This window comes from Garra rufa, chromosome 13, assembly GCF_049309525.1.
Source record: "Garra rufa chromosome 13, GarRuf1.0, whole genome shotgun sequence".
In the NCBI taxonomy this organism is placed as follows: Eukaryota; Metazoa; Chordata; class Actinopteri; order Cypriniformes; family Cyprinidae; genus Garra; species Garra rufa.
Window position 1 is genome coordinate 4,144,666 of NC_133373.1, and position 26,567 is coordinate 4,171,232.

At 38.3% G+C, this 26,567-nt stretch overlaps 2 protein-coding genes across 2 annotated transcripts in view; both read right to left on the reverse strand.

The window, feature by feature from the left end:
* palld (palladin, cytoskeletal associated protein) overlaps positions 1-26,133 on the reverse strand; it is a 134,400-nt gene extending 108,267 nt beyond the window's left edge. Inside the window, exons 1-2 of the mRNA XM_073816630.1 lie at positions 25,943-26,133; positions 21,958-22,848 (exon numbers count right to left, since the gene is read on the reverse strand). Coding sequence (XP_073672731.1) covers positions 21,958-22,847 — 890 coding nt within the window. The 5' untranslated portion in view covers position 22,848; positions 25,943-26,133. The remainder of the gene's footprint in view (positions 1-21,957; positions 22,849-25,942) is intronic.
* LOC141283349 (SLAIN motif-containing protein 2-like) overlaps positions 26,036-26,567 on the reverse strand; it is a 17,904-nt gene continuing 17,372 nt past the window's right edge. Inside the window, exon 3 of the mRNA XM_073816631.1 lies at positions 26,036-26,178. Within this exon, the coding sequence (XP_073672732.1) occupies positions 26,036-26,178 (143 nt within the window). The remainder of the gene's footprint in view (positions 26,179-26,567) is intronic.

Here is a 26,567-nt window from a genome sequence, read left to right on the forward strand (position 1 = left end):
GGATTCTCCTTTGGTCTTAAGGAAAGACTTCTCTCCCTGAGAGAGCAGTCCAGTATCTCTGGACGTGGGAGCAGACGTCCTGCCAGGCAGGGGCTGAGGCCCGGGGAATGGATGCTTCACCCAGAGGTGGTGAAGCAGATCTGGAGAACATTTGGCCAGGCACAGGTGGACCTGTTTGCGACTCAAGAGACATCGCACTGTCCCCTCTGGTACTCTCTAGTTCCTCCAGCTCCACTGGGGCTGGATGCCATGGCACAGACGTGGCCGAGGCTGCGTCTGTACGCCTTTCCCCTGATCGCTCTGCTCCCGGGAGTTCTGGAACGGGTCCGTCGGTTTCAAGTGCGGCTGCTACTAGTAGCCCCGTACTGGCCGGCACGAGTATGGTTCTCGGACCTGGTATCTCTCCTAGACGGCTCTCCGTGGGAGATTCCCGTCAGGAGGGACCTCCTGTCTCAGGCTGGGGGCGCAATATGCCACCCCCACCCAGAGAAGTGGAGGTTATGGGTGTGGCCCCTGAGGGGGCACAACTCATAGGAGCGGGTCTCTCAACCGAGGTTGCTGAGACCCTTCTCCAATCCAGAGCTCCCTCTACGAGGAAACTGTATGGCCTTAAGTGGAACTTATTAGCGAGATGGTGCCGCGAGCACCACCTGGATCCAGTCAACTGCCCGGTCGGTACAGTTCTGGAGTTCCTACAGTCTCGCCTTTCCGCAGGGCTAGCTCACTCCACCCTGAGGGTTACGTGGCGGCTATAAGCGCCTACCACGCCCCTCTAGGTGGCCTCTCAGTGGGCAAGTGCCCCCTGGTCACACTTTCCTCCACGGTCGGGAGATCGAGGCTTCATCAGGAAGTAATGAAGCATGGAGACTCAGAAGTTGGGACCTCTGGCGACTCGATAGATATCGCAAGGTTCTCTCTGGTTCTCCTTAGTGCCTCCAGGTCCGCCCGGACTGGACGCCATAGTACAGACGTGGCTGAGGCTGCGTCTGTACACATTCTCCCGATCACTGTGCACCCAGGAGTTCTGGAAAGAGCATGCCGGCATCGTCACGGCTAGTCCAACCATGCCTTGGACCTTCCCTCTCTAGCTGGGGGCGCAGCCTGCTACCCCCACATGGAGAGGTGAAAAGTTATGAGTATGGCCCCTGGGGGGGCGCAACTCATAGACTCGGGTCTCTCAACTGAGGTTGTTGAGACCCTGCTCCTATCCAGAGCTCCCTTCACGAGGAAACCTTAAGTGGAACCTGTTTGCTTCATGGTGTCACGAACACCATCTAGACCAAGTTACTGCCCGTTGGTACAGTACTGAGTCCTCGCAAACCCACAAAACCAGCTCACTCCATCCTGAGGGCGTTCGTGGCGGCTTATTGGCCTACCACGCCCCTCGTGGTGGCTCGTCGGTATGGTTTCCTCAGTGGTGCACTCAGGTTGAGACCCTGAGGGGTCTCAAGCCTTTATTACCTCCATTCTTGGAGTGCGACCAATGGGAAGTATATTTGTCCAGTATGCGCACTGGGCACATACGGCCACAAAGAAAGCATGTGGCACGTTCAGAGCTATCAGTAGATGGATCACAGATGCCATTCCTACTACTTCCAAGTCCTCTGGTCTCCCAGCTCCATGGGGAGCCAAGACTTACTCCTTCTGAGGCTGCCGGCCTCCAAAAGCTCTGACAGCAGGTGTCCCCCTCCAGGACATCTGCAATGCTGCGGGTTGGTCCTCGCCCCTGACAATTGGTCCTCGCCCCTGACATTCGTCAGGTACTATGAGCTTGACCTCAGAGCCGCTCCAGGCTCGGCTGTACTCTCGGCCTAGTGCGCTAGGCCTAGAGGGTTAGCCACCTCCCTAGCCAGGAGGAGACTTCTCAAGGCGCATTCTTTCTGCGGAAAGAAGAGAAGTCGTTTTCGCCACGACGCTCCTCGTGTGCCAGAGGGCCGAGGAGTGTCCCTGCATCCTCGCGAGCCTGAGGGCCGAGGAGCAGACCTAAAAGCCTCTTGTCCGTGTAATGCTAGACAAAGGCTCATACTCTCGCGTCCCGGTATGCTTACCAGGCCGAGCTTCCGGTCCCTCTTGTTCTGGTTACCCCCAGACAAAGGACTAAGACTCCTCGTGAGCCCGAGGGCCGAGGAGTACCTCTCGCACTGGCTGGCGAACCAGGCAGAGGTCACGGTTCTCGTGTGCCTGAGGGCCGAGAACTGCACAGCCCTCTTGTCCGCGGAATGCTAGACAATGGCTTAATTCTCCTCGTGTTCTGACGCAGGATGCTATCAGACCGAGTGTACTCCGGTCCCTCTGGTTTCTGGCTTTCCCCAGACCAAGGACTAAGACTCCTCGTCTGCCTTCACAGAAGGCCGAGGAGTGCCTCATGCACTGGCTGGCTACCAGGCGGAGGCACCTACTGTCTTCCCCGTGAGCCCGAGGGCCGGGGATTGCAGTGCCCTCTTGTCCGCGTAATGCTAGACAATGGCTTATTCCCTCGCGTCCTGGCGGAGCTCCAGGCCGAGCCTTGGATCCCTCTTGTTCTGGCTGAACCCCCAGACAAAGGATCACCCTCTCCTCGTGTGCCCGAGGGCCGAGGAGCCTTGAGGTCAAGCTCACCGTCCTCGTGGGTCTGCGGACCGAGGACTTCCCACACCATCTGTCCGCCGAGTGCTAGACAGTGGTCATTCGGTCCCTCTTGTTCTGGCTAACTCCCAGACAAAGGACTAAGACTCTGCGTGTGCCTGAGGGCCGTGGAGTACCTCTCGTTCTGGCTGGCGACCAGACAGAGGAAGACCTCCATTCCTCGTGTGCCTGCGGGCCGAGGAGCACTCTTGGGGTCGAGTGCACTGTCCTCGTGGGTCTGCGGACCGAGGACTACCTAACACCATCTGTCCGCCGAGTGCTAGACAGTGGTCGTTGCAGTCCCTCTTGTTCTGGCCACTCCCAGACAAAGGACTAAGACTCCTCGTGTGCCCGAGGGCCGAGGAGCACCTCTCGCTCTGGTTGGAGACCAGACAGAGGTAGAACCCCATTCCCCGTGTGCCTGCGGGCCGGGGAGCACTCTTGAGGTCGAGTGCATTGTCCTCCTGGACCAAGGACTACCTACACCATCTGTCCGCCGAGTGCTAGACAGTGGTCATTCGGTCCCTCTTGTTCTGGCTAACCCCCAGACAAAGGACTAAGACTCTGCGTGTGCCTGAGGGCCGCGGAGTACCTCTCGTTCTGGCTGGCGACCAGACAGAGGAAGACTACCATTCCTCGTGTGCCCGAGGGCCGAGGACTACAGGGCCTTCTTGTCCGCGGAATGCTAGACAAGGGCTCTCTCTTTTTCCACCCTGGTTGAGCAGACACTCGCAGGGCTCGGAAATTATGGGGGCGTTGGTAGTCTCGTTCCCCATAGCGTTCCTGACGCGGCTCGAGTTCCCGGAAGGGAACGTCTCGGGTTACTATTGTAACCTTAGTTCCCTGAGGGAACGAGACGCCGCGTCTCGGACCATAATTCCCGCACCCTGCGGCGCTCGCTTCATTCCTAAAAAGAGCTGCCGCCGGCTTCAAACGCACGCGTTTTATACTTCCCGGTCGATGACGTCACCGCGCCTGTGACGTCACTCCCGTCATTTCATTGGTTGTTAGACATAGTTCAGAGTGCGGCCCGCCAATGGCGTTCCCCATAGCGTTCCTGACGCGGCGTCTCGTTCCCTCAGGGAACTAAGGTTACAATAGTAACCCGAGACGTTTTCAACACTGATAATAAATCAGCATATTAGAACGATTTCTGAAGGATCATGTGACACTTAAGACTAGAGTAATGATGCCAAAAATTTAGCTTTGCATCACAGGAATAAATTACATTTTAAAATATATTCACATAGAAAACTGTTATTTTAAATTGAAATAATATTTCAGTTTTTTTCTGTATTTTGGATTAAAGAAATGCCTTGATTCATTGGTGCCTTTATGACCTCACACCATTTACACAGTGATGAGTGTGTCTCTTAGCATTTTAGCATCAAGTGCTGGTTGGTCTGTTAATGCCAAAGCAAAGCCTGTGTGTTTGTTCAGTGTAGCACAGTGACACACTTGTGGTTCTTGTAGCAGCCAACTAAAATGTTTCCGAGCAAGAATTCCTCACTCTCAACCTTCTTTCCCAAGCAATATTCTTCTTTACATATCCACGCTTCTCCATGTCTCTCCTCCCTTCGCTCTTTTTCAGCCCCTCTTAAATTCCAGCTCTAGTCGGAAAATGCTCTATTTGCATGACAAGTCCTCTTGTGGTTCATTCCAAGAATGTTGGCACAGGGAAAAAACATCCTTATTCACCCTCTTTCCTTCCCGCTAGCTTCTGCTTATGTCTCTCGCTCTGTGTAACAGAACATGCATCAGTGATTCTTCACCTCAGGTATGTTCTGATGCATTTCCATTTGAGGAATTTTCCAACTGTGGCTGTTTAAGCCTGGACATTTTGTACAAACAAACAAACTAATAATGCATTGCTATGCTGTTCTGTCCCGCTAGCATTTGAAGAAACAAGGTCTTTAAAAGGCTCTTCAAACACAGTATACTACCATTCATAAGTGTCAGTAAGATTACATTTTAAGAAATTAATACTTTTATTCAGCAAGGATAAATTAAATTGATCAACAGTGACAGCAAAGATGTTACAAAATATTTCTATTTCAAATAAATGCTGCCCCTTTGAACTTTCTATTCATCAAAGAATCCTGAAAAAGCATGATTTCCACAAAAATATTAAGCTGTTTTCAACATTGATAATAATAATAAATGTTTTATGAGCACCAAATCAGCTGTCACAGTTTTCTGAAAGCTACTGAAAATGTAATAAATTACTTTTTAAAATACACTACCAGTCAAAAGATTTTTGAACAGTAAGATTTTTAAAGTTTTTTTTTTAAGAAGTCTCTTCTGCTCATCAAGCCTGCATTTATTTTATCTAAAGTACAACAAAAACTGTTAAAATTCTGAAATATTTTTACTATTTAGAAATAACTGTTTTCTATTTGAATATATTTTACAATGTAATTTATTCCTGTGATTTCAAAGCTGAATTTTTGGCATCATTACTGCAGTCACATGATCCTTCAGAAATCACTGCTCAAAAACATTTATTATTATTATTTTGAAAACAGCTGAGTAATTTTTTTCAAGTTTCTTTGATGAATAGATAGTTCAGAAGAACACCATTTATCAGAAATAGAAATCTTTTGTAACATTATTAATTTATTTCAGATAAATGCGGATCTATGGATCTTTCTATTCATCAAAGAATGCTGAAAATGTATGTAATTTTAGAAAGTTTCTGAAGGATCATGTGACACTAAAGACTGAAGTAATGATGCTGAAAATTTAGCTTTGATCACAGGAATACATTACATTTTAAAATATATTCAAATAGAAAGCAGTTACTTTTTTAAGCAGTTATTTTAAATAGTATAAAATATTTCACAATATTAGTGCTTTTGCTGTATTTTGGATCAAATATTTAACTTTTTTTAAAAACATTAAAAATCTTACTGTTCAAAAACTTTTGACTGGTATATTAAGACAAAAAAAAAACAAGTTCTATTGTATTTTGATCACATAAATGCAGCCTTTATGAGCATAACTGGCTTATTTAAAAAATCTAAAATAATTTACTGACCCCAAACATACCTTAAAACCTTTTATAACAAAGGATTGATTGCTAAAAGCAAATACAAACAAATAAATGTCTACTGTTTAAAACATATAACAGCAAAAAAGTGCAACACACCTTATATACATGTTATAGGAATGAGCTAAAGGAAAAATAATATTAAGGTATTAGAAAATCACTAGAACAATCACTAGATGAAACGTTTCTGTTTTAAAGAAGTCAAGCTTTCATATTCATTTACAGTCTTTCTCTGGAGAATGGGGTGAAGGGGGAAATGCTGGCACGGAAACCCGAGCTTGTTATTGAGAGTGACTGCAAGGGGCATTTTTAGAAGTACGAGGGAGGATCTCCTGCTAAGATCTGGCAACCTCATCAAAGAACTTGCCCAGGGGAAACAAGTGATAAAATGTGAAAGAGCCATTAACCGGAGAAGTAATGAACACACACACATGCTCACACACTCATTGTGAAGCTGCTCCCATGGGTGAACATAACTTCCACATCACTTTGTTTCCAATTAGTTTTATTATAATGAGAACCTTGTCTTCCTGCTGTGTGTGACTATGTGTATATGCTTGTGCGCGACTCATGGTGTTTGTTACATGCTGTATTTGCTTACCCTTTCCACCACAATTTCCTGCAATAATGCTCTTTATAAAATCAAGGTACAAACTGTAAACATGCTCACAAACAAGTGATCAGATAAACATGCAGTCATGTTGACAGTTATGCACACCATCTTGGCTGATAAGATTTAGTCTGAGTGTTGACATCCTGTGTCACATAAAGATATGCCTGGCAACATTTACAAAAGATTAAAATCGTTTAGATAACAGGAATGATAAATAAAGCCATGCACACCACTCACAATAACTACAGACTTAAATGATTAGTTCACAAAATTTCATCCAAGATGTTCATGTCTTTCTTTATTCAGTCGAAAAGAAATTAAGGTTTTCAAGGAAAACATTCAGGATTTTTCTCCATATAGTGGACTTCAATGGGGATCAACAGGGGAAGGTCCAAATTGCAGTTTGTGGTTAACCAATTGTGTATTTTTATAGAAATTTATTGATTGTTTCGCTTGTCAAGACCCTTATTCCTCGGCTGGGATCGTGTAGAGCCCTTTGAGGCTGCATTGAAACTGCATTTTGGACCTTCAACCAGTTAGCCACCAATGAAGTCCATTATATGGAGAAAAATCATGGACTGTTTTTCTTTTCGACTGAAGAAAGAAAGACATGAAAATCTTGGATGACAGGGGTGAGGAAATTATCAGGAAATTATAGCACACTACACATAATTTGGTAACACTTTACAATAAGGTTCATTAGTTAAACATTAGTTAATGTATTAACTAACATGAACTAACCAAGAGCAATACATTTGTTACTGTATTTACTAATCTTTATTAACGTTAGTTAATGGAAATACAGTTGTTCATTGTTTGTTCATGTTAGTTCACACTGCATTAACTAATGTTAACAAAATTTTAATAATGTATTAGTAAATGTTGAAACTAACATTAACAAAGATTAATAAATGCTGTATAAGTGCTGTTCGTTATTAGTTCATGTTAACTAATGTGGTTAACTAATGTTAACTAATGAACCTTATTGTAAAGTGTTACCCATAATTTAGAGTAGTTTCACTGCAAAAAAAAAAAAAGCTTATCTCACTTAGTCTTGTTTTTAGACAAAATATCAACAAATTCTTAAATTAAGATGCATTTACTAGATAAGCAAAATGACATAAGATATTTAGTCTTGTTTCAAGGGGGGAAAAAAGCTTTTATTTATTTGCAGTTTGCTTAAAATAAGTAAAATTATCTGCCGGTAGGGTAAGTAAAATACTCTTGATTTAAGAATATTTTACTTACCCCAGTGGCAGATAATTTTACTTGTTTCCAGGGGGAAAAAATAAATTGCAAATTTGCATTTTGCTTAAAACAAGAATAAATATCTTATGTCATTTTGCTTATCTAGTAAATGCATTTTAAAGGAGAAGTTCACTTCCAGAACAAAAAATTACAGACCCCCTTGTCATCCAAGATGTTCATGTCTTTCTTTCTTCAGTCGCAAAGAAATTATGTTTTTTAAAGTAAAACGTTTCAGGATTTTTCTCCATATAGTGGACTTCTATGGTGCCCCCGAGTTTGAACTTCCAAAATGCAGTTTAAATGCAGCTTCAAACAATCCCAAATGTGGTTGTAAACAATCCCAGCCGAGAAAGAAGGGTCTTATCTAGTGAAACGATTGGTTATTTTCATTTTTAAAAAATACAATTTAAATACTTTTTAACCTTAAACGCTCGTCTTGTCTTGCTCTGCCTGAACTCTGCGTATTCTGGGTTAAGACAGTTACACTGCAAAAAATGCTTTTCTAGCTTAGATTTTTTTGTCTTGTTTCCAGCCAAAATATCTAAAGATTCTTAAATCAAGAAGGGTTTTCTAGATGAGTAAAAATTACTGTCTTGTTTTCAGAAAAAAAAAAGTCAAAATTAAGTGCATTTTTGCTTGAAGCAAGCAAAATTATCTGCCAATGGGGTAAGAAAAATAATCTGTTTTCTGTTTGAAATAAGATTTTTTTTTCTTACCCCATTAGCAGATTTTTGGCTTGTTTTAAGCAACTCACTTAATTTTGAGTTGTTTTTTTTCTGAAAACAAGACAATCATTTTTACTTGTCTAGAAAATACTTCTTGATTTAAGAATTTTTTAGATATTTTGGCTGAAAACAAGACAAAAAAATTAAGTAAGAAAAACATTTTTTGCAGTGTAGGGTATGTCTAAAACTTCCCATTTTATTGTCTCCCTCAACTTCAAAAACAATTTCAAAATCACCTTACATCGCTACAGAAGTACCGACCTAGTCTTTGTAAAGTGAATATGCAAAAAAGATCAAACACCCTTAACAAAAAAGGTAAAACAGCGAGGTAGGACGATTTTAAAGTTGAGGGAGAACATGAGATGGGAGTTTTTCGACATACCCTAACTGTCTTGAACCGGGGAAAAAAAATGCAAATAACTTTTGAGTATATTAGCCTATTGTAATGAAACTGGTCTCAATATATCTTTGGATCATGCAGAGAACATGAATACCAATTTTGCCATCGTCAGCTCAACTTCCTGGCCACCATTTTGATTTATGCTAAAAACCTACTTTTGCGAACTCCTCCTAGACCGTTGATCTAATTTTTACCAAAATTGGCACAGATCATCATCAGACCATGCTGGCAAAAATGTATGGGATCAGTTGAACCATTCACAAATAGCGCACAAATAAATGTGACTAAGAGCATGCAAAAATGTATGGGAGGCTATATCTCTGCAACAATTATTGTGTATTGTGATCAGACTTGGTGTGTTATGACCTGAGGCTACCTGCAGTTTCGGCGCAGCGCCACCTAGTGGTCAAATATGAAAAAAAAAATTGCTCTTAACTTCTGAGTGGTTTGGTCAAAAATAACCAAACTGCCAGAGTTCAGGGAGAGCAATACCAGACGAGCATTAGACTTTAAAACGTATATAAATTGTATTTTGTTATGAAAACAACCAATCATTTCGCTAGATAAGACCCTTCTTCTTTGGGTGGGATCATTTCCAACTGCATTTGGGATCGTTTAAAGCCGCATTTTGGAAGTTCAAAATCGGGGCACCATTGAAGTCCACTATATAAAGAAAAATCCTAAAAATGTCTTCAACAAAAAACATAATTTCTTTACGAGATGCATGCAATGTCTAACACAGTTTTTCACCGTATATAGAAGGGGAACTTACCGTTAACCATTTCACAGGTTTTTACCGTAGCATTTTTACAGTTTTTTACTGTTAAATTCAGAGTCATTTTTTACAGTGTTGGATGACAAGGGGGTAAGTACATTATCAGTAATTTTTTGTTCTGGAAGTGAAATACTCTTCTAAAATAATTTTTAGATATTTTGACTAGAAACAAGGCAAAAAATACTAAGCGAGATACACATTTTTTTGCAGAGTTTCCTATAACTTACTGAATAGGCCAGGTTTTATGAATAGGTCAGGTTTTTTCCACCACTAAGATATCTAAAAAAAACTGTATCATATTTACACAGCTTATATGTCCACCCAAAAAGAGTAATCTTCCCAGGCAGACACTGTGATCAACTAGTCTAATAATTAAATGGGTAAATGAAAAATGAGATGAAAATGAAGAAGAAATAAGTTTTAATAAGATGATAAATACCAAAGCGGTTGTGTAACATCTCAAATGACTGTACTGCCCTAAAGACAATACTGAGGAACAGATGTGAATTTCTGTGTACACACACACACAACAAACAAAGGAATCACCTAAATGTCTATGTGCAAAGATAAAGCCTTCATGACGCATGTGTATTCTCACCTGCACACCTGTAAACAAATGCATATGCTCTACTCTGAGAACTCTCTGGGCTTCATTCCTTAGATGCATAAATCTATAGAGGCACCTCTATAAGCCTGGGCACTATTTACCTCTCAGCCAAAGCCAATGTTTATCTAACACCTTGCCTCCCAACACCTGCAAATGATTGGGGCTCATGGATTAAAAGAATGTGAATGAAGAAGATACACTCCTCTCTACCAGAGATGATGTCACCCGGTTACTATCCCGGTCAGGACGGATCACTAAAAGACAAGTCGAGCGAGCAGTCAGCCATACTAACTTCCTGTGAAGACTGACTCCATCAGCCTTAAAGGGATAGTTCACCCCAAAATGGAAATTCTGTCATTAATTACTCAACCTCATAGTGTTCCAAACCTGTAAGATCTTCATTCGTCTTCAGAACACAAATTAAGATTTTTTTTGATTAAACCCAAGAGCTGTCTGACCCCGCATAGACAGCAACACAACTAGCAACACTTTTAGGGTGCTTCACAATGCCATAGAAGAACATTTTTTGTTTAAATGGTTCCATAAAGAACCTTTAACATCTGAAGAACCTTTCTGTTTCACAAAAGGTTCTTTGTGGTGAGAGAAGGTTCTTCAGATTATAAAAACCCACATGGAAAGAACCTATATGAGGATATATGCGCATATATGAAACCTATATGCAGTATATATGCACATATATGATAATATATATGCTGCATATATGCGTATATATGCCACATATAGGCAAAATTGAGGTGCATATATGTGCATATACAGGCCATATAGGTCTCCTGTATTGCTTCTTTATATCCACATATTAGCCCTATATGTACATACAAGATATGTCTCCTATATAGCTCATGGCAGGATCTGGTCATTTTAGCTCATATCTCACTTTGGCAACTGTCATACATGATGCCTAGCTCATATTTTCTATTATCAAGGCAATAACTAAGAACTAACTAAAAAAAAAAAAAAAAAAAAAAAAACTTATGTGCGAACACGTGAAATTGGTATCACATGTAATTGGCATGTTATGGAATTTAACTATGGCAAATAAGTGAGAGGAGATGGAAAGCTATGATGTCTACACGTCTTCCTGAAACATTTACAAGGTCAATTCTTTCTTGTATGAAAATAGTGGAAAAGAAGGAAAGGAAATTTTTTTTTTGTTTTTTTTTGTCAATCAAGTCTTTTTTCCAATTTCAAGTCACTTCCAGATTCACATTACAGCTCATACACATCCACACATTCACTGTTACATCCACCAAATGCAATGCAAAATGCACATCTATCAATTCAAAGCTCACGGAGCTGAGAAGATCCTCAAAATATTTTTTTTTTCTTCCTGTTCAGTTTTTTGTCTTATTTTTGTTCTTGTAATATATTTTTGTTCTTTTACTATTTGATTGTTCTTAAGAAAAGAAAAAAAAATTAATTTCTACATTTTGGGCTTTTATTTATGTTGTCTAGCAGCTATGGATTTTAATAATTTTACTAATATATAGGTAAACATATAGGTGAACATATATGTGGAGAACCATTTTTGGAACCAAAAATGGTTCTTCTATGACATCGCTGTGAACCTTTTAAATCACCTTTATTTTTAAGAGTGAAGTTCAAGGCCCAGCTATTCTCTCAGCTTCATAAAAAAATGGATGTCACATGGACTATTTTAACAATGTCTTTACTACCTTTCTAGGCCAGTCAGACATCTCTCTGATTTCATCAAAAATATCTTAATTTGTGTTCTGAAGATGAACATAGGTCTTAAAGTTTGGAAAGAAATGACGGTGAGTAATTAATGACAGAATTTTCATTTTTGGGTGAACTATCCCTTTAAAGTTGAAAAGATCAAATGTATTCTGAAGGAATTTTCCTTTTAGGTCTATATTGTACTCTACATTATTTATACTTACACTTAAAACAAGATTTGCATTTGAATCAGTCAGGCAGTCATTGTGTTTTAAAGTTAACGCACAATCCTTAAAGGGTTACTCCACCCCAAAATTAAATTACCCCGTCGTTCCAAACCCAGAAAAGTTTTGTTCATCTTTGGAACAAAAATGAAGATATTTATGATGCATTCTGACCGCTTTCTGACCCTCCTGAACCCTCACTGTTTACTTCATTTATGCTTTGATTAGTTTTGCCAGATTGGGCGGATTGCCACCTTGGGCTTCTTTTGATCGGCTTGAACCGGAGAATAACGCAGTGGGCATCTTTATTTTTCACATTATTTTGGCAGTTAAAATTTTGGGCTGGTTTTTGTTGAAGTGGGCGAGTTTTGGTGAGCTTTTGGGGTGAAATCATCAATCTTGATGTCACTCGGCAGCTAACTTTGAAACGTCTCTTGGGCATGCAAGTGCAGCTCCTATCTCTTTGAATGGGGAAACATTAAATTCTCCAAAACTGTTTACCTAGCTTACGATTAAATTTCATATTTTAAATCACCAAATAAATCCGACAAGAACTGCCTCATAAATATGGTTGCTTGTGCTCCAATAGCGTTAAAAAACACTTATTTCTTTCTAGCATCTTTCCCCATTCAAAACTATACGAGTGACATGTCTTGGGTATTCTATAGTTTTTGGCGTGATGCAGCTGACAAAGAACAGCATACGCTGTTTGCGTTCAATATATACCCTGCTGAAAAAAAACTGCTAAAACCAGCATAGGCTGGCTGGGTGGTTTTAACTGGTCAACTAGGCTGGTTTTAGCTGGTCATATCTGGTCAGCAGGCTGGTTTTAGATAGGTTTTAGCCACTTTCCAAGCCTGGCCAGGCTGGTCTTAGCTGGTCAGGCTGGGACACCAGCTAAAACCAGTTACTTCCAGCTTAAACCAGTTTAAACCAGCTAAAACCAGCCAACCAGCCTAGGCTGATTTGGGCTGTTTTTCAGCAGGTTACCCTCCAAAATGGTTCTAGGGTGACACAGTGGAGACAAATTGTTGAATAAAGTCGTTATTTTAGTTTTCTTTGCATAGAAAAAAAATGCTTGCAGCTTCGTAAAAATTACAGTTAAACCACTGATGTCACATGGATAATTTTACCGATCTCCTTGCTACATTTCTGGACATTGATCATGTTAATTACATTGCTGTCTATGGGAGGATCAAACAGCCGTGAGAATGCATCAAAAATACTTGAATTTGTGTTGCGAAGATGAACAAAGCTTTTACGGGTTTGGAACGACATGGGGGTAAGAAATTAATGACAACATTTTCATTTTGGGGTGGAGTAACCCTTTAAAGAAAGATGCATTAGCTCACTGATGCAATATGTTGTCAACTCTGATATATCCAGACTGAAGCTTGACACACACTCATGATGTCATGTACAGGTTCAGTAGATGCAAAAGAGAACTGGCGCTGTTTTGTCACACATGATTTGATTTCAAAAGGGTGCGTGAGAAAGTCCTCACACCCATGACTGTGTGAAAATGATAGGGAGCTACAAAAATAAAAGAATTATGGACATAAAATTCACATTTGATGTCTCTGTCAAATAGAAGACACTATATAGTAATTATTAAAGTAATATAATACATTAATACATTGTGCTCTGTGGTCATGTTATATCTATTCGGCGCGACTCATTGCCATTTGCCCTTCAAGCAACAAGTCAAAAGATGGGCAAGAATATGCATGCATCTGATTCAGACATGAGCTGCAATAGATACACTGAAATTGAGTGTACATATTAAACCACTGTCTAGTGTTCTCTGTCACAGTTTCCATTTTTACACAATACGTGTAAAGAAACAGCATTGTGTGTTAGGATAGTCTTTTTGTAATATCTGACAAAAAGACTATCCTAAATCTATTGAGTTCCCTTTAACTCCTCAAGAACTATTTTTTGTTTATCTGAGAAGCTAAACTGAATACGATATTTTTTATTGCAATTTGAAAACATTTGATCTTATTTTAGGGTACACTCTTAAAAAATAAAGGTGCTTCAAAATTTTTGGTTCCACAAAGAACCATTCAGTCAAAGGTTCTTTAAAGAAACATTTCTTGCTTATACATTTTTAATAATCTAAAGAACCTTATTTGCCACAAAGAACCTTTTGTGAAAAAGAAAGGTTCTTCAGATGTTAAAGGTTCTTTATGGAACCATTTAAACAAAAAGGTTCTTCTATGGCATCGTAAAGCACCTTTATTTTTAAGAGTGTAGTTCTATACTGGATATCATTACTGGGCAACAAAATGAGAAATCTTATTAAGAAAATTACTTTGTTGAGGAGTTAAAGAGGATGTTTACTAAAAAACAAGACAAAAATCATTAATAAACTTAGTAAACTTCAGTTTTTACATCAAGAATGGTAACTATAAAGATAGCTATAATGATAAAGATATTAGGATGCGACGGGGAAAAAGGCACCTTTGATATTATTATCTTCTAAACCACTAGATGGTAGAAAATTGTGAAAAACAAGATTTTCAAGATACACATGCAATTTTGGCTGATTCTGTGCTTACTTTAAATAATATTTGAAGTTTTTAAAAGTGTTGTAGATTTAAGTAACAAATGAGAATTGCTAACATTCTCGAATATATCTTGAGACAAAGGTCTTCTTAATGATTTTCAGTTTTGTTAAAGATAATTAAAGAATATGTAAAAGTATGGTATTTGGGATCAAAAAAAGGCACCCCTGCTGTTGGGGCTAAAAGGCACAATAATTAACATGGCAATTAATAGAAGGCTGACTTTTCCTATACTTGACATGACATTGTTCCAGATAGTAAATATCATATATTATGTTGGATGTCCATCTTAAAGATAATCACCATGATTAAAATGAAACCATCATATTTTAAAAAACATGCTATTAGTTATATCATATAATGAATCATCTTTTGTTGTTACTACTGTGAATCTATATAAAATTATTATGGGATCTCCTTCAATGCTTTCCGAATCTTTACATTTTAAAATGATTTTCATCTTCAGAACACAAATTAAAGTATTTTTTTAATGAAATCCAAAAGCTTTCTAACTTGCATAGACAGCAATGCAACTACCACGTTAAAAGCCTAGAAAGGCAGTAAGGACATTAATAAAATAGTTCATCTGACATCGTTGTGCGAAGAACTTTGTGTTGACATTGTGTGCAAAGAAAACAAAAATAACAACTTTATTCAACAATTTATCTTCGACACATGGTCATGAGAATGAAGTCATGAAGATGAACGAAGGTCTTACAGAATACAGTAATTAATAACACAACTTTCTTTTTCAGATTAACTGTATCTTTAAATCTCCCTCATGTTTCCAGAAGCCTCAATCTGCACTCTACCTCTGGCCTGTCCATGCAAACTATGAAAAACATGTCTCAATAAATATAAGCCTGGGTAATGTAACACCTGTATGCAATCACTATAGTATTTATACCACCGGTCTCTTTAGTGTCTGCTATGAGGTAAAAGTTAATAAACTAAATCTGGTTTTGCCCAGTCTGACTCAAACCTGAGATGCAACACTCCCACCTAGAGGCCAAAAATCACACCATCCGTCAATCTCAGATGAATGGCAGATCACATGCTGTATCTTCATGTAGAGCTATTCTATTTGCTCTCTCTCTTTCAAACACCAAGATATTCCCTAAGAAGGAGGAGAAAGGTGGAGAAAGTAAAGCCACATGGAAAGTGTCAAGTCATGGCATGGATAGCATTCCAGAGGTTGGCTCCTCCGTGCCGGCCGGAGGCCTATTTATATTGACAGGATGAGGCCCGGTTGCAGTGGCAGAGGGAGAAGGATGGGGCTTTGCATTTCCAGTGTGCAACCACCACGGCCGTGGAGTCCAAGCTCCGTCCCCTTTCATTATGCAACCCCATGTGGGCAGAAATCCCTGTTTACTGTTGCCCCCCTTCAGCTCAACATCTAACCTCCTGTTGCTGGGGTGTGTTGTACAGAATCAGACCACAGAGCTCAGTGTTTATGCACTCAAACTAACAGAACATTAAACATCTAAAGCCAGGCTATAAACATCAAATTTTTTTTACATGAAAATTTGACCCTGCTTTTTACTGGGTTAAATTATTGCCATACTTTTTCCTTCAGTTTATCTATAACATTTCTATAATAACATCTGGTAAGAGCAGGCTAAACTAATTTTCCATGCTGGTCCAGACCGGATTATTCTGGTTAAAGCTGGAATATAACTAGTGATACAGCAAAACTAAAACCAGTTTCATGTCACATGTCATCAACGCATAATCTTATCCAGTTAACATTTAGTATATCACATGCTTTACATTTGTTGATTGTCACCAGGGTTGTGTGTGAAGTATTAGGGTCTTACTTTGACATATTAAGTGTCTGTGCATGTCTTATTGTGTTACTAACTGAAAATCTTAAATTTGTTCACTGCAAAAATGATTTTCTTATTTAGATTTTTTGTCTTGTTTCCAGTCAAAATATCTAAAGATTCTTAAATCAAGAAGGATTGTCTAGACAAGTAAAAATTATTGTCTTTAAGTCAGAGTTAAGTAAGAAAAAAAGTTAGAAAAAAATTAAGTCAGAATTAAGTGTGTTTTTGCTTGAAGCAAGCAACAATCTGCCAATGAGGTAAGAAAAATAATCCTGTTTTCTGTTTAAAATATGATTTTTATTTATTTATTTATTTATTTTGCTTACCCCATTGGCAGATCATTTTGTAATTTTTCTTTTATGCCAAAATCATTAGGGTATTAAGTAAAGATCATGTTCACAAATATTTGTGTGTATATGCTTTTTTATTCAGATTTCGGATTATGTATAAATCTCAATTTCAAAAAATTGACGCTTATGACTGGTTTTGTGGTCCTGTGTCACATATATGTAGATATAAGACCTGTGATTTTGAAGTTTGTTTAAAGGCAATATTCACATTGCCTGTCAGAAACCTACAAATATAGGCAAAAATGCACCATAAACTTATTAAACAACAAAATCTTTTGCCACAGAGGATTTAAAGAAGCAACATACCACACTGGAATAAATCTACACTATAAGCTCACAAGCAGCTTTCTGTTTTTGCTTTCTGTTCAGTAAATATGATTAAATTCAGATAATATAAGCAATGTATAACTACACTTGGTCACGGTTTGTAGAGTTTAATTACTATTTGGATGTAAGTGCCCCTTCTCATGTCACTTTAATTTCATGAAAAAGTTAATCAATCGATTAGTCAACATAAATTAATTTAAGTTTTTAAGTTACATTTTTTAATTCAAGTTTTCAGTGCAAAAATACAATGAAAATGATAGCAGTGACAATAAATATTGCTGCAAATGTGCAGTAAATACACAATATACTGCATTCCCTGCCACACTTAAATACATACCCAACTAACAAAAATGTTCGAAGGACATTCTGCTTAACATTCAAAAATCTAGTTTTTTAAATATTAAAAAAAAAAAAAATTAAATGTTTTATCATTTTGCAAACATTATGTGGCTGTTACTTTTGAATGTTCTCTCAACATTCTGAAACATATAATAAAATATAAACAAATTTTGACAAATAATTAGATGCTTCAGACTAAAAGTTCCATTAACGATGTATAAATTCATCATTTTTTTCTAACCTTTTGAGAACACTTAAAAACTAGATAACACTGAATGAACATTAACATTACAGGAAGAATGTTTGTTTGTAACTTTGAGAGAACCTTGATTTGAACCTTGAACATTAGCCAAAGTTCTGAGAACATCCCCTGTTAGATGAGTACACATAATCCTCATTATAACTACTATATTTACACATTTACACTTGCATCAAAAACAAACAAAAAAAATCTTGGTTTATATTCCACCCCACTTTTTTTTATAAATTCAGATCTCAAATTTTAAGCATATATCTGAGGGTTTTTTAATATTGAGATCATATTTAAAAAGCAGGTCATCCACTGCTCACTCCACAAGGCTTGTGTCAGTATCTGTTTATTTCCACTGCTGAATATCCACTACTACTGCGAACAGTGGAAACAACAACAACAGACTTACATATGAGTAGAAACAACGACAATAGGCTTCACATTAATAAAACCATCTGACTGGTTGTTCTAAGAATATTTCCTCAGAGTTATCAACAGAGTGAAGATCAGCTCTAATGAAAATGACCTTTTAAAACCACTAAGGGAAGGTGTTCAGTTGCACTTTTAATTTTAATGAGAGGGACACAGCTAGCAGATTAACAAAAGAGATGAAGAGTCCACAGACCTCATCACTTCTTTGCAACACACACTTCCAAGACACCAGCAGTTACTGGAACAAAAACGTCTACTAAATGCAAGTAAACATGCCCACTCAAACAGCAGCTGTACCAACATGATTCTTAAGGTGGGTAATGGGACCACACAGACATTCTGCGATCTGTTTTCCGCCACACACAATGTGGAACATCCCTCGCAAATACTGTAGCAGTTCACCATCAGGAATATCTCTGAAACATCTGTACATACATAACACACAGCTCTCTCTGTTCAGCGCAACCATTAGAAAATATGGCAGATCTGATCTAGTATGATATTCGAGTTGTTTAGACCATCAACAAATGCTAAGTTGCCTAGTGAGCTTTATTTATAGAAAGCAGAGCCATTGATAAGGTTATGTTCAGTGTTTGAATTACAGAGGGTTTGGAAAGGCTCTGATCCCATTAATTAACACTTGACCCTTCAAAGGAAGTCTTATTGGATGGAAAATCTACAAAATATAAGCATTGTTATTGTTACTTTAGTTTTACACAGCACAAACATACAGCTGAGGTCAAAAGTTCCTCCTTTCAGAATCTGCAAAATGTTACCAAAATAAGAGGAATTATACAAAATGCATGTTGTTGTTTATTTAGTACTGACCTGAATAAGATATTTCACATAGAAGATGTTTACATACTGTCCACAAGAGAATTTATAAAAATGACCCCTTGATTCTTAATACTGCTGTTACCTGAATGATGCAGCTGTGTTTTTTGTTTAGTGATAGTTGTTTATAAGTCCCTTGTTTGTCCTGAACAGTCAAACTGTCTGCTGTTCTTCAGAAATGTCCTTCAGGCCCCACAAACTCTTTGGTTTTACAATGACTGGATGTTTTTGAGATCCATCTTTTCACACTGAGGACAACTGAGGGACTCATATGCAACTATTACAGAAGGTTCAAACACTCACTGATGCTCCAGAAGGAAACATGATGCATTACACTGTAAAAAAAAAAAAATAGTTTCAACTTTAAAAAGCATGTTTTTCTTTTTACTTTTAAGTTTACTCAACTCAATTATCTGTTTTCATGTAGTACAACTTAACATTTCATGTTGACTAATCTTAAAATTTTAGGGCAGCATTTCTTTTAGTGTAAGAGCAGGGGGTGAAAACTTTTTAACAGAATGAAGATGTGTATATTTTTCTTATTTTGCCTAAATTTTATATTTTATTCATTTAGTACTGCCCTTCAGTTTTAACCACACGGCTCTATAATTCAAACATCGAAAATAACCTTATTGCTCTGCTTTATAAATAAAGCTCACTAGGCAGCTTCATTTATAGAAAGCAGAGCCATTGATAAGGTTATTTCAGTGTTTTAAGTTTATATGTAATCTTTGGACCTCAACTGTATTAAGATTTGCATTGCACAAGAACCTCAAAAATACAGAAATTCTAGTTAAAGGTCAACTCTCCTGAAGCCATTTAACAATTCACTCACTCCGTTTGTGTTTGTGTTCCTCTGGAACATTTGCAGGAATCATTCAAAGGTTACACAGTACTGAGGACTCACTGAGTTTGGCACCGAACCAGCAAGACTGTAATGGTATCACTAAAAATAGCATATGTTTGTTTGTTAACTTGCAAGTGCTGGCAGGAAAAAATATCAAATTCCTGAATTACCAAAGCAATAACTGGCTTGCTCACTGTAAGATCTCATTCACACAGTAAACAATGCAGTTTATTCTAATAGCAATCAATCTATGACAGGAACAGACAGTTTCTCCCTTACAGAGGCTTGATGAATAAACCAAGGGGCTAGAAGTTCATCAAGTTCTCCTCATATGACAATTTAGTTCTCTTTTATATCCAGTGCAACAGATCTGAGAATATACAGAGAAAGGCATTTTCAAACTATAGACTACCCTGAGAATTCTTTTTCTTTTTTAAATCATTGTTAACGTTATTTCAATAAACTTACATACAGCAAATTACCACAATAATTACCACACAAGAAATTCAGCAACAATCAAAGCAAGCAAACTGCACCAGAAGAACACTTTAGTGCCCACCAGCTCACATGAATCACTGCAAATTATCCAGGCTGTATCCGAAATCGCCCCCTTATACCCTCCTCCAAAAATATAGTCCACTGATTGCAGTGAATGCAATATTCTGGTAGACTTAGAATTTTTTTTGCTTTAAATCAAAGTTTGTAATGTTGTGATTCACCTTGTAGCTGGCTAATTTGGCTCATGGCTTTAAAGGGATAGTTCATCCAAAAGTGAAAACTCTGTCATTAAAGGCACAATATGTAAAAATGTTTTGATTAAATGTCCAAAAATCACTAGAACAGTGTTATATATATAGCTGACTTGTGCACTTACATTATCCCAAATGTTTCGAAGAATGTTTAAACCTAGAGAAATAAGTGAACAGACTGCCAATGACGTTGTACACCCTTTAATTTTGTAGAAAACATGGAAACCCAAAAAGCAGTTTAATATGTTATGCATTTTATTTGACAAATAATAAATGCACAGAGTAGCATTATAATAGAACTTTCAACACACGCAAATGTATCTAGTATGATAAAACATGACCGAAAGAAGCGGTCGACTGTGGCTTAATAAAAGCTCATCTGATTTCAAGCCGTGGATCACGCTCATCCTTCATTAGCAATCTACAGTGATAAGTCTTTAATAAATTAGCTCATCCATGAATCCAATGGATTTCATCGGCTGTAGGAATGAAGACAACAACTCCCATGATTCCACACTCAATCACAGCGTCATCAAATTATGCCTTTGTTTCTTTGTTTGTTTTGAATATGTGCCCTCTAGCTGTGAAAACTTACATATTATGCCTTTAAATACTAATAAAACACATAAGACCTTGTTTACGGCTCAGAAAGGAGGTAAGGACATTATTGAAATAGTCCATGTGACATCTGTGGTTCAACTTTCATTTTATGAAGCTACGAGAATACTTTTTGTGAGCAAAGAATACAAACAAATGAATGCTGGCAGCAGAAAGTACGTCAAAGACTAACATCGAAAAGAGAATAAATTGTTGAATAAAGTTGTTATTTTTGCTTTATTTGTGCACAAATAAAGTATTCTCATAGCTTCATAACATTAAGGTTGAACCACTGATGTCACATGGACTATTTTATCAATGTCCTTACTATCTTTCTGGGCCTTGAATGTGTCAGTTGCATTGCTGTCTATTTAGGGTCAGAAAGATTTCATTAAAAATATCTTAATTTGTGTTTTGAAGATGAACAAAGATCTTGTGTCTTTGGAGCAAAATGAGGGCGAGTAATAATGACAGAATTTTCATTTTTGGATGAACTGTCCTTTTAAATCCCTATGAAAAAATAAATGACCTGCAGAAAAAAACTGCTAAAACCAGCCTAGACTGGTTGGCTGGTCTTAGCTGGTTTAAGTTGGAAGTAGTTGATTTTAGCTGGTGGTTTCCCAGCCTGACCAGCTTGGCCAAAACCCCTCTAAAACCAGCCTGCTGACCAGCTAAAACCAGCCTACCAGTCTAGGCTGGTTTTAGCTGTTTTTTCACCAGGGTGCCAAAAACACTTCCAGAACCATGGTCATTGTATAGTAAACTAAGCCACACCTAAACCTCAATACTGATATTCCACGATATCCTTTGGCATGGAATCTATCAGGTACATTTAAGACAACAACACATCCCAATGCTAAGGGATACTAGCAATACCTGAGTAGCATAGGTTATCCTACCTGACTAGTGGAAGAGGGTTTCCAGTCACTCTGCATTCAAGGCGAATAGGGCTTCCTTCTGCTACCTCCTGGCTCTTCAGTTTCTGTGTGAAGCGTGGAGGACTCATGAGTCCATCTAGACTAACCCCTCGGCCCTGATGCTCATCTGACCCAACATCAGCCCGGCCCTGGTGCGCACCTTCCTGCTGGGGCTCCGAGGAAGACGAAGAGGATGTAGGCGGCTGAGCCTGCTGCATGGCCAGTCGGTGGCTCCTCGGAGACAAGTAGCCACTGTCAGGCGAAGAGGAGTCGCCATCACATTGTGGATCCACACGTGTGGAGCCTTTGAAGATAGACGAGAGCTCCTCAATGAAGGTAGCAGCTCGACTACAGAACTCTGTAGCTGAAGCAGCTCGTTCATTGAGCTCCAGACCTCCGTGGACCAGCCGGGGACGGTCCTGCTTATATACTGGTGTGATGGATTTTTGGCAGATGAATTTTTCGGGTGATTCAGGAGCAGTGTTAGACCTGCTGAGCGGCATATTCTGATTAGATGTGACTTTACCTGATGTGGCGTCAACTGACTGAGATGATTGATCTGGGAGAGCGGGGTCTTTGGTTTCTGAGTAAAGGGGCAGGTGCTCCGTGGGAACGGGGGGTTCATCTTGGTCATTTGGGTCACCTGCGTCACTCATGGCCTCTCGAGCCAGGTCCAGACTGAGGTTGATCTCGTCCTGGCTCAGGAAAGCAGAAAGTTCTGGAAAGTCCCCGTCACCACCTTCTAGCTCAGCCATTGAGTCCAAATAAACCTCGCCATCTAAATCCCCCTCCAAGGACACGCCCCCTGGAGGACACGCCTCTTTCATTAGCAGAGAGAGGGGGAGTGTGTTATTCCAGCTCCCGTCCTGCATCCTGCAATAGACAAATCACCAAAGAGAAGGGTGAGGGAAAATCACAGACACTCTTATTTCCATATTTCTAAGTGATTTTCGCTATTAATGCCACATTCATGCACTTAAATTAGTGTAAACACACTCACACTAGAGAATGGTCATAGGCAGTTGTCGTATGATGACTCAGGCTGGCATACTTTGGCACAGCTGTCCGGCATTAACAAAGGCTCGTCATGAGGCCCAACAAGGCATGAGTGTCATTTAGCTCTCATGCTGACTTTATCTCTTTTATTCCCTTGTCTGTCATCTACACTTCACTGTCCCAACATCAATCTGTATCTATTTTTCCAGTGCCTTCATCCAGCACTAGAGTAATGGTTGCGGAAAATTCAGCTTTGCCACCAGAGAAATAAATTCCATTTTAAAACATATTAAAAAAGAAAGCTGTTATTGCCATTGTAATAACATTTAATAATATTGTTATTTTTGCTGTACATTTGATCACAGCCTGCATTTATATGATCCAAAGTATAGCAAAAACAGTAACATTCTGGAATATTTTGACTATTTAATATAAATGTTTTCTGTTGGAATATATTTTAAAATGTAATTTATTCCTGTGATTTCAAAGGTTAATTTTTAGCATCGTTACTCCAGTCACATGATCCATATTCTGATCTGATTCAGTATTCTGATTTTGCTGCTCCAAAAAAAACATTTGTTATTATTATTAGTTTAAAAACAGCTATTTTGATGAATAGAAAGTTCAAAAGAACAGCATTTATCTGAAATATAAATCTTTTGTAACATTATTAATATCTTTATCATCACTTTTGATCAATTTAAATCATCCTTGCTGAATAAAAAGTATTACTATTTAGCAATTATTTAGCAAATAAGACTCCCAGCTTTTGAAAGGTATAGTGTATAATGTTACAAAAGCTATTTATTTGAGATAAATGCTGATCTTTGAATCTTTTTATTCATTAAAGAATCCTAAAAAATGTACTCAACTGTTTTAAATATTGATAATAAAAAATGATGACATTATATATTTATATGTGGATATTTTTATGTAAACATAAATAAAACATTGTATATAAATATATAGCAGTATTCTGTGTAAAATAATAGGCTGTGTATGTTTCAGGAAGGTTTTAAGGTTGCATAATGTCATGAATTATGATTAAAAACAGATTCAGCCAATATTCGCCGAGATTAAATAATACAATGCTTGGTTATTGGTCTAAATTGAGGTTAAAATAAATCAATACATCATCAAACCTCCCAAATTCGCACACAGTATTGTTAGATATCACAACAGATAAACTTAAAAAGAGGTAGGTTATTAAATGTTTAGATGCTACGTTTAAGTAGTTGATGGATACATGTAAATTAATGTTTTAACTTATAGAAAGTTCATTTCCAGCAATATTGTCCACAGATACTATTTGAACTCATTGAATCAATGATGAACTGACTTTAACTAAAAATTAAGTGTTTAGTATTGTCCTTTTGCATTATCGATACACTATTGTCCTATTTAGTACTGTAAAGCTGATTTGACACAATATTTATTGTAAAAAGTGCTATATAAATAAAGGCGAGTTGACTTGACTAAAAAGTTTTTGTATTAATTTACAAATGGCTTCATGACCCTATTTGTGACCCTGGACCACAAAACCAGTCATAAGTGTCAGTTTTTCGAAACTGAGATTTATAAATCATCTAAAAGCCAAATAAATAAGCTTTCCATTGATGTATGGTTTTGTTAGGATAGGACAACATTTGGCCCGAGATACAACTATTTGAAAATCTGCAATCTGAGGGTGCAAAAAAATCGAAATACTGAGAAAATCGCCTTTAAAGTTGTCCAAATGAAGTTCTTAGCAATGCATTTTACTATTTAAAAATTAAGTTTTAATGTATTTACGGTAGGAAATTTACAAAATATCTTCATGGAACATGATCTTCACTGGCATCAAAGAAAAATCAATCATTTTGACCCATACAACGTATTTTTAACTATTGCTACAAATATTCCTGTGCTACTTAAGACTGGTTTTGTGGTCCAGAGTCACATTTGTGAATTTGGCTTTTGCACAAAACCCATTTGAATTTGACAGTGAATGATTCCATCCTCAACAACCTGTGGAGAGGACCCATTGCCATAATTCAGAGAAAGTGTTTGGTCTGACATACCGCACACTGGTGAAACATTAATATGAGACAGTGTCTGGAGCATAGCGAAACCCTTCAACCAACAGATCAGGTCTCTGAGAAAACACACCTCAGCTCTGAATACGTGCAGAACTGCGAAGTGGTTGGTGTGTGTGAGACACATGTCTGAGACACATTAATGTGTCCCTGCTAACTTTACGACTACATTTCCACTGTAAATGTTTGCTTGCACATGTATATTTATTATTTATGGCCTAATGGATGTGTCCATGTCTCCAGGTATTGTTATAGCCGACTCTGTTATGTAAAGTGACCAGGTGTTGAATGTAAAGGTGTGTATTTGAAGGGACATGACAGTGTGACTTTCTCCCGTCATGGCGTCCTGAAGGCCAGCTGTTGTTATTTTTAATCCTCAAGGGCTGCATTTCACAGCAGCAACCACCTCCCCACCAAGAGTCCTTTTTTTACACATAAGCGCACACACGCGCTGCTTCTACATTATTCATGTGGAAATTATAGCATCTTTATTCTGCATTGATTAATTATAGATAGCGGAATACGAATGTGACATGCCAAACAATTGTGAAAGCCAAGACTGACAGACTGACATGTTTGGTTTTCCATCTCTGACGCAAATTAATGCACTTTATCAGAATGATTTTTAAAAGTGGTGAGTATTTGATGCTGGATGAAATCGAATGAAAGTCTAGTGAATGTAAAACTGAAAGCAAATATCTTAAATGACTATTGAGCTGTTCTGAATCTAATGATATCCTTTATATATTTTTTAAAATTTAGTATAAGCAGAATGAAAACAACTTGGGATTTTCTTCTTACACATAAAAGAAAAAGTCAATGACATTATATATATGTGTGTGTATATGTATATATAAACAACAACAACAATGACAACTAAAGAAACAGTTGTTTACCTTAAGTCAGTTTTCGCAAATATCCGTCCCTGTCAGAAGGTTCCAGTTTTTCTGAAGTTCTCTATTCCTGAAAATGAAAAAAGATGTGTTGCTTTACTCAGAGAGTCCTGGGTTTTTCTCCGTCCTGTACTCTTTTGTCTTGTTTTGCCGAGTGCTCTGAGGTGAGCCGGTTACTGTGGCTGTAGAGTGGCCTGCTGTCCCATCTGTCTTGGGCCCTGACCGCTTACTGAGCACCGCTAAATTTGGCCCCTAGCTCAGGTTACACAGCAAGAGAGAGAGAGACACGGTGAGTGAGAGAGAGAGAGAGCGCGCTCTGGGGTGTGTAGCATCCATGTGCCCACACCACATCAAACACGCACATACATCATTTTCATATCCACAAAGGCATGTAAATGCATTTCGCAGACACACACTTGACCGTTTGATTCAAAACAAGCCACCAAAGCACTGGCTGACAATTATACGAACCTATAGGGCACCTGAGAAGCACTAACAGTGCAATTTAATTTATTTACTTCTTATTAAGGAAAGTAGCCTATGACTTACACAGTAAAATTTGTCCAAGAAATGTAATATTCATATTGAATTACTTCGATTTTTTTGTCTTGTTTCCAGCCAAAATATC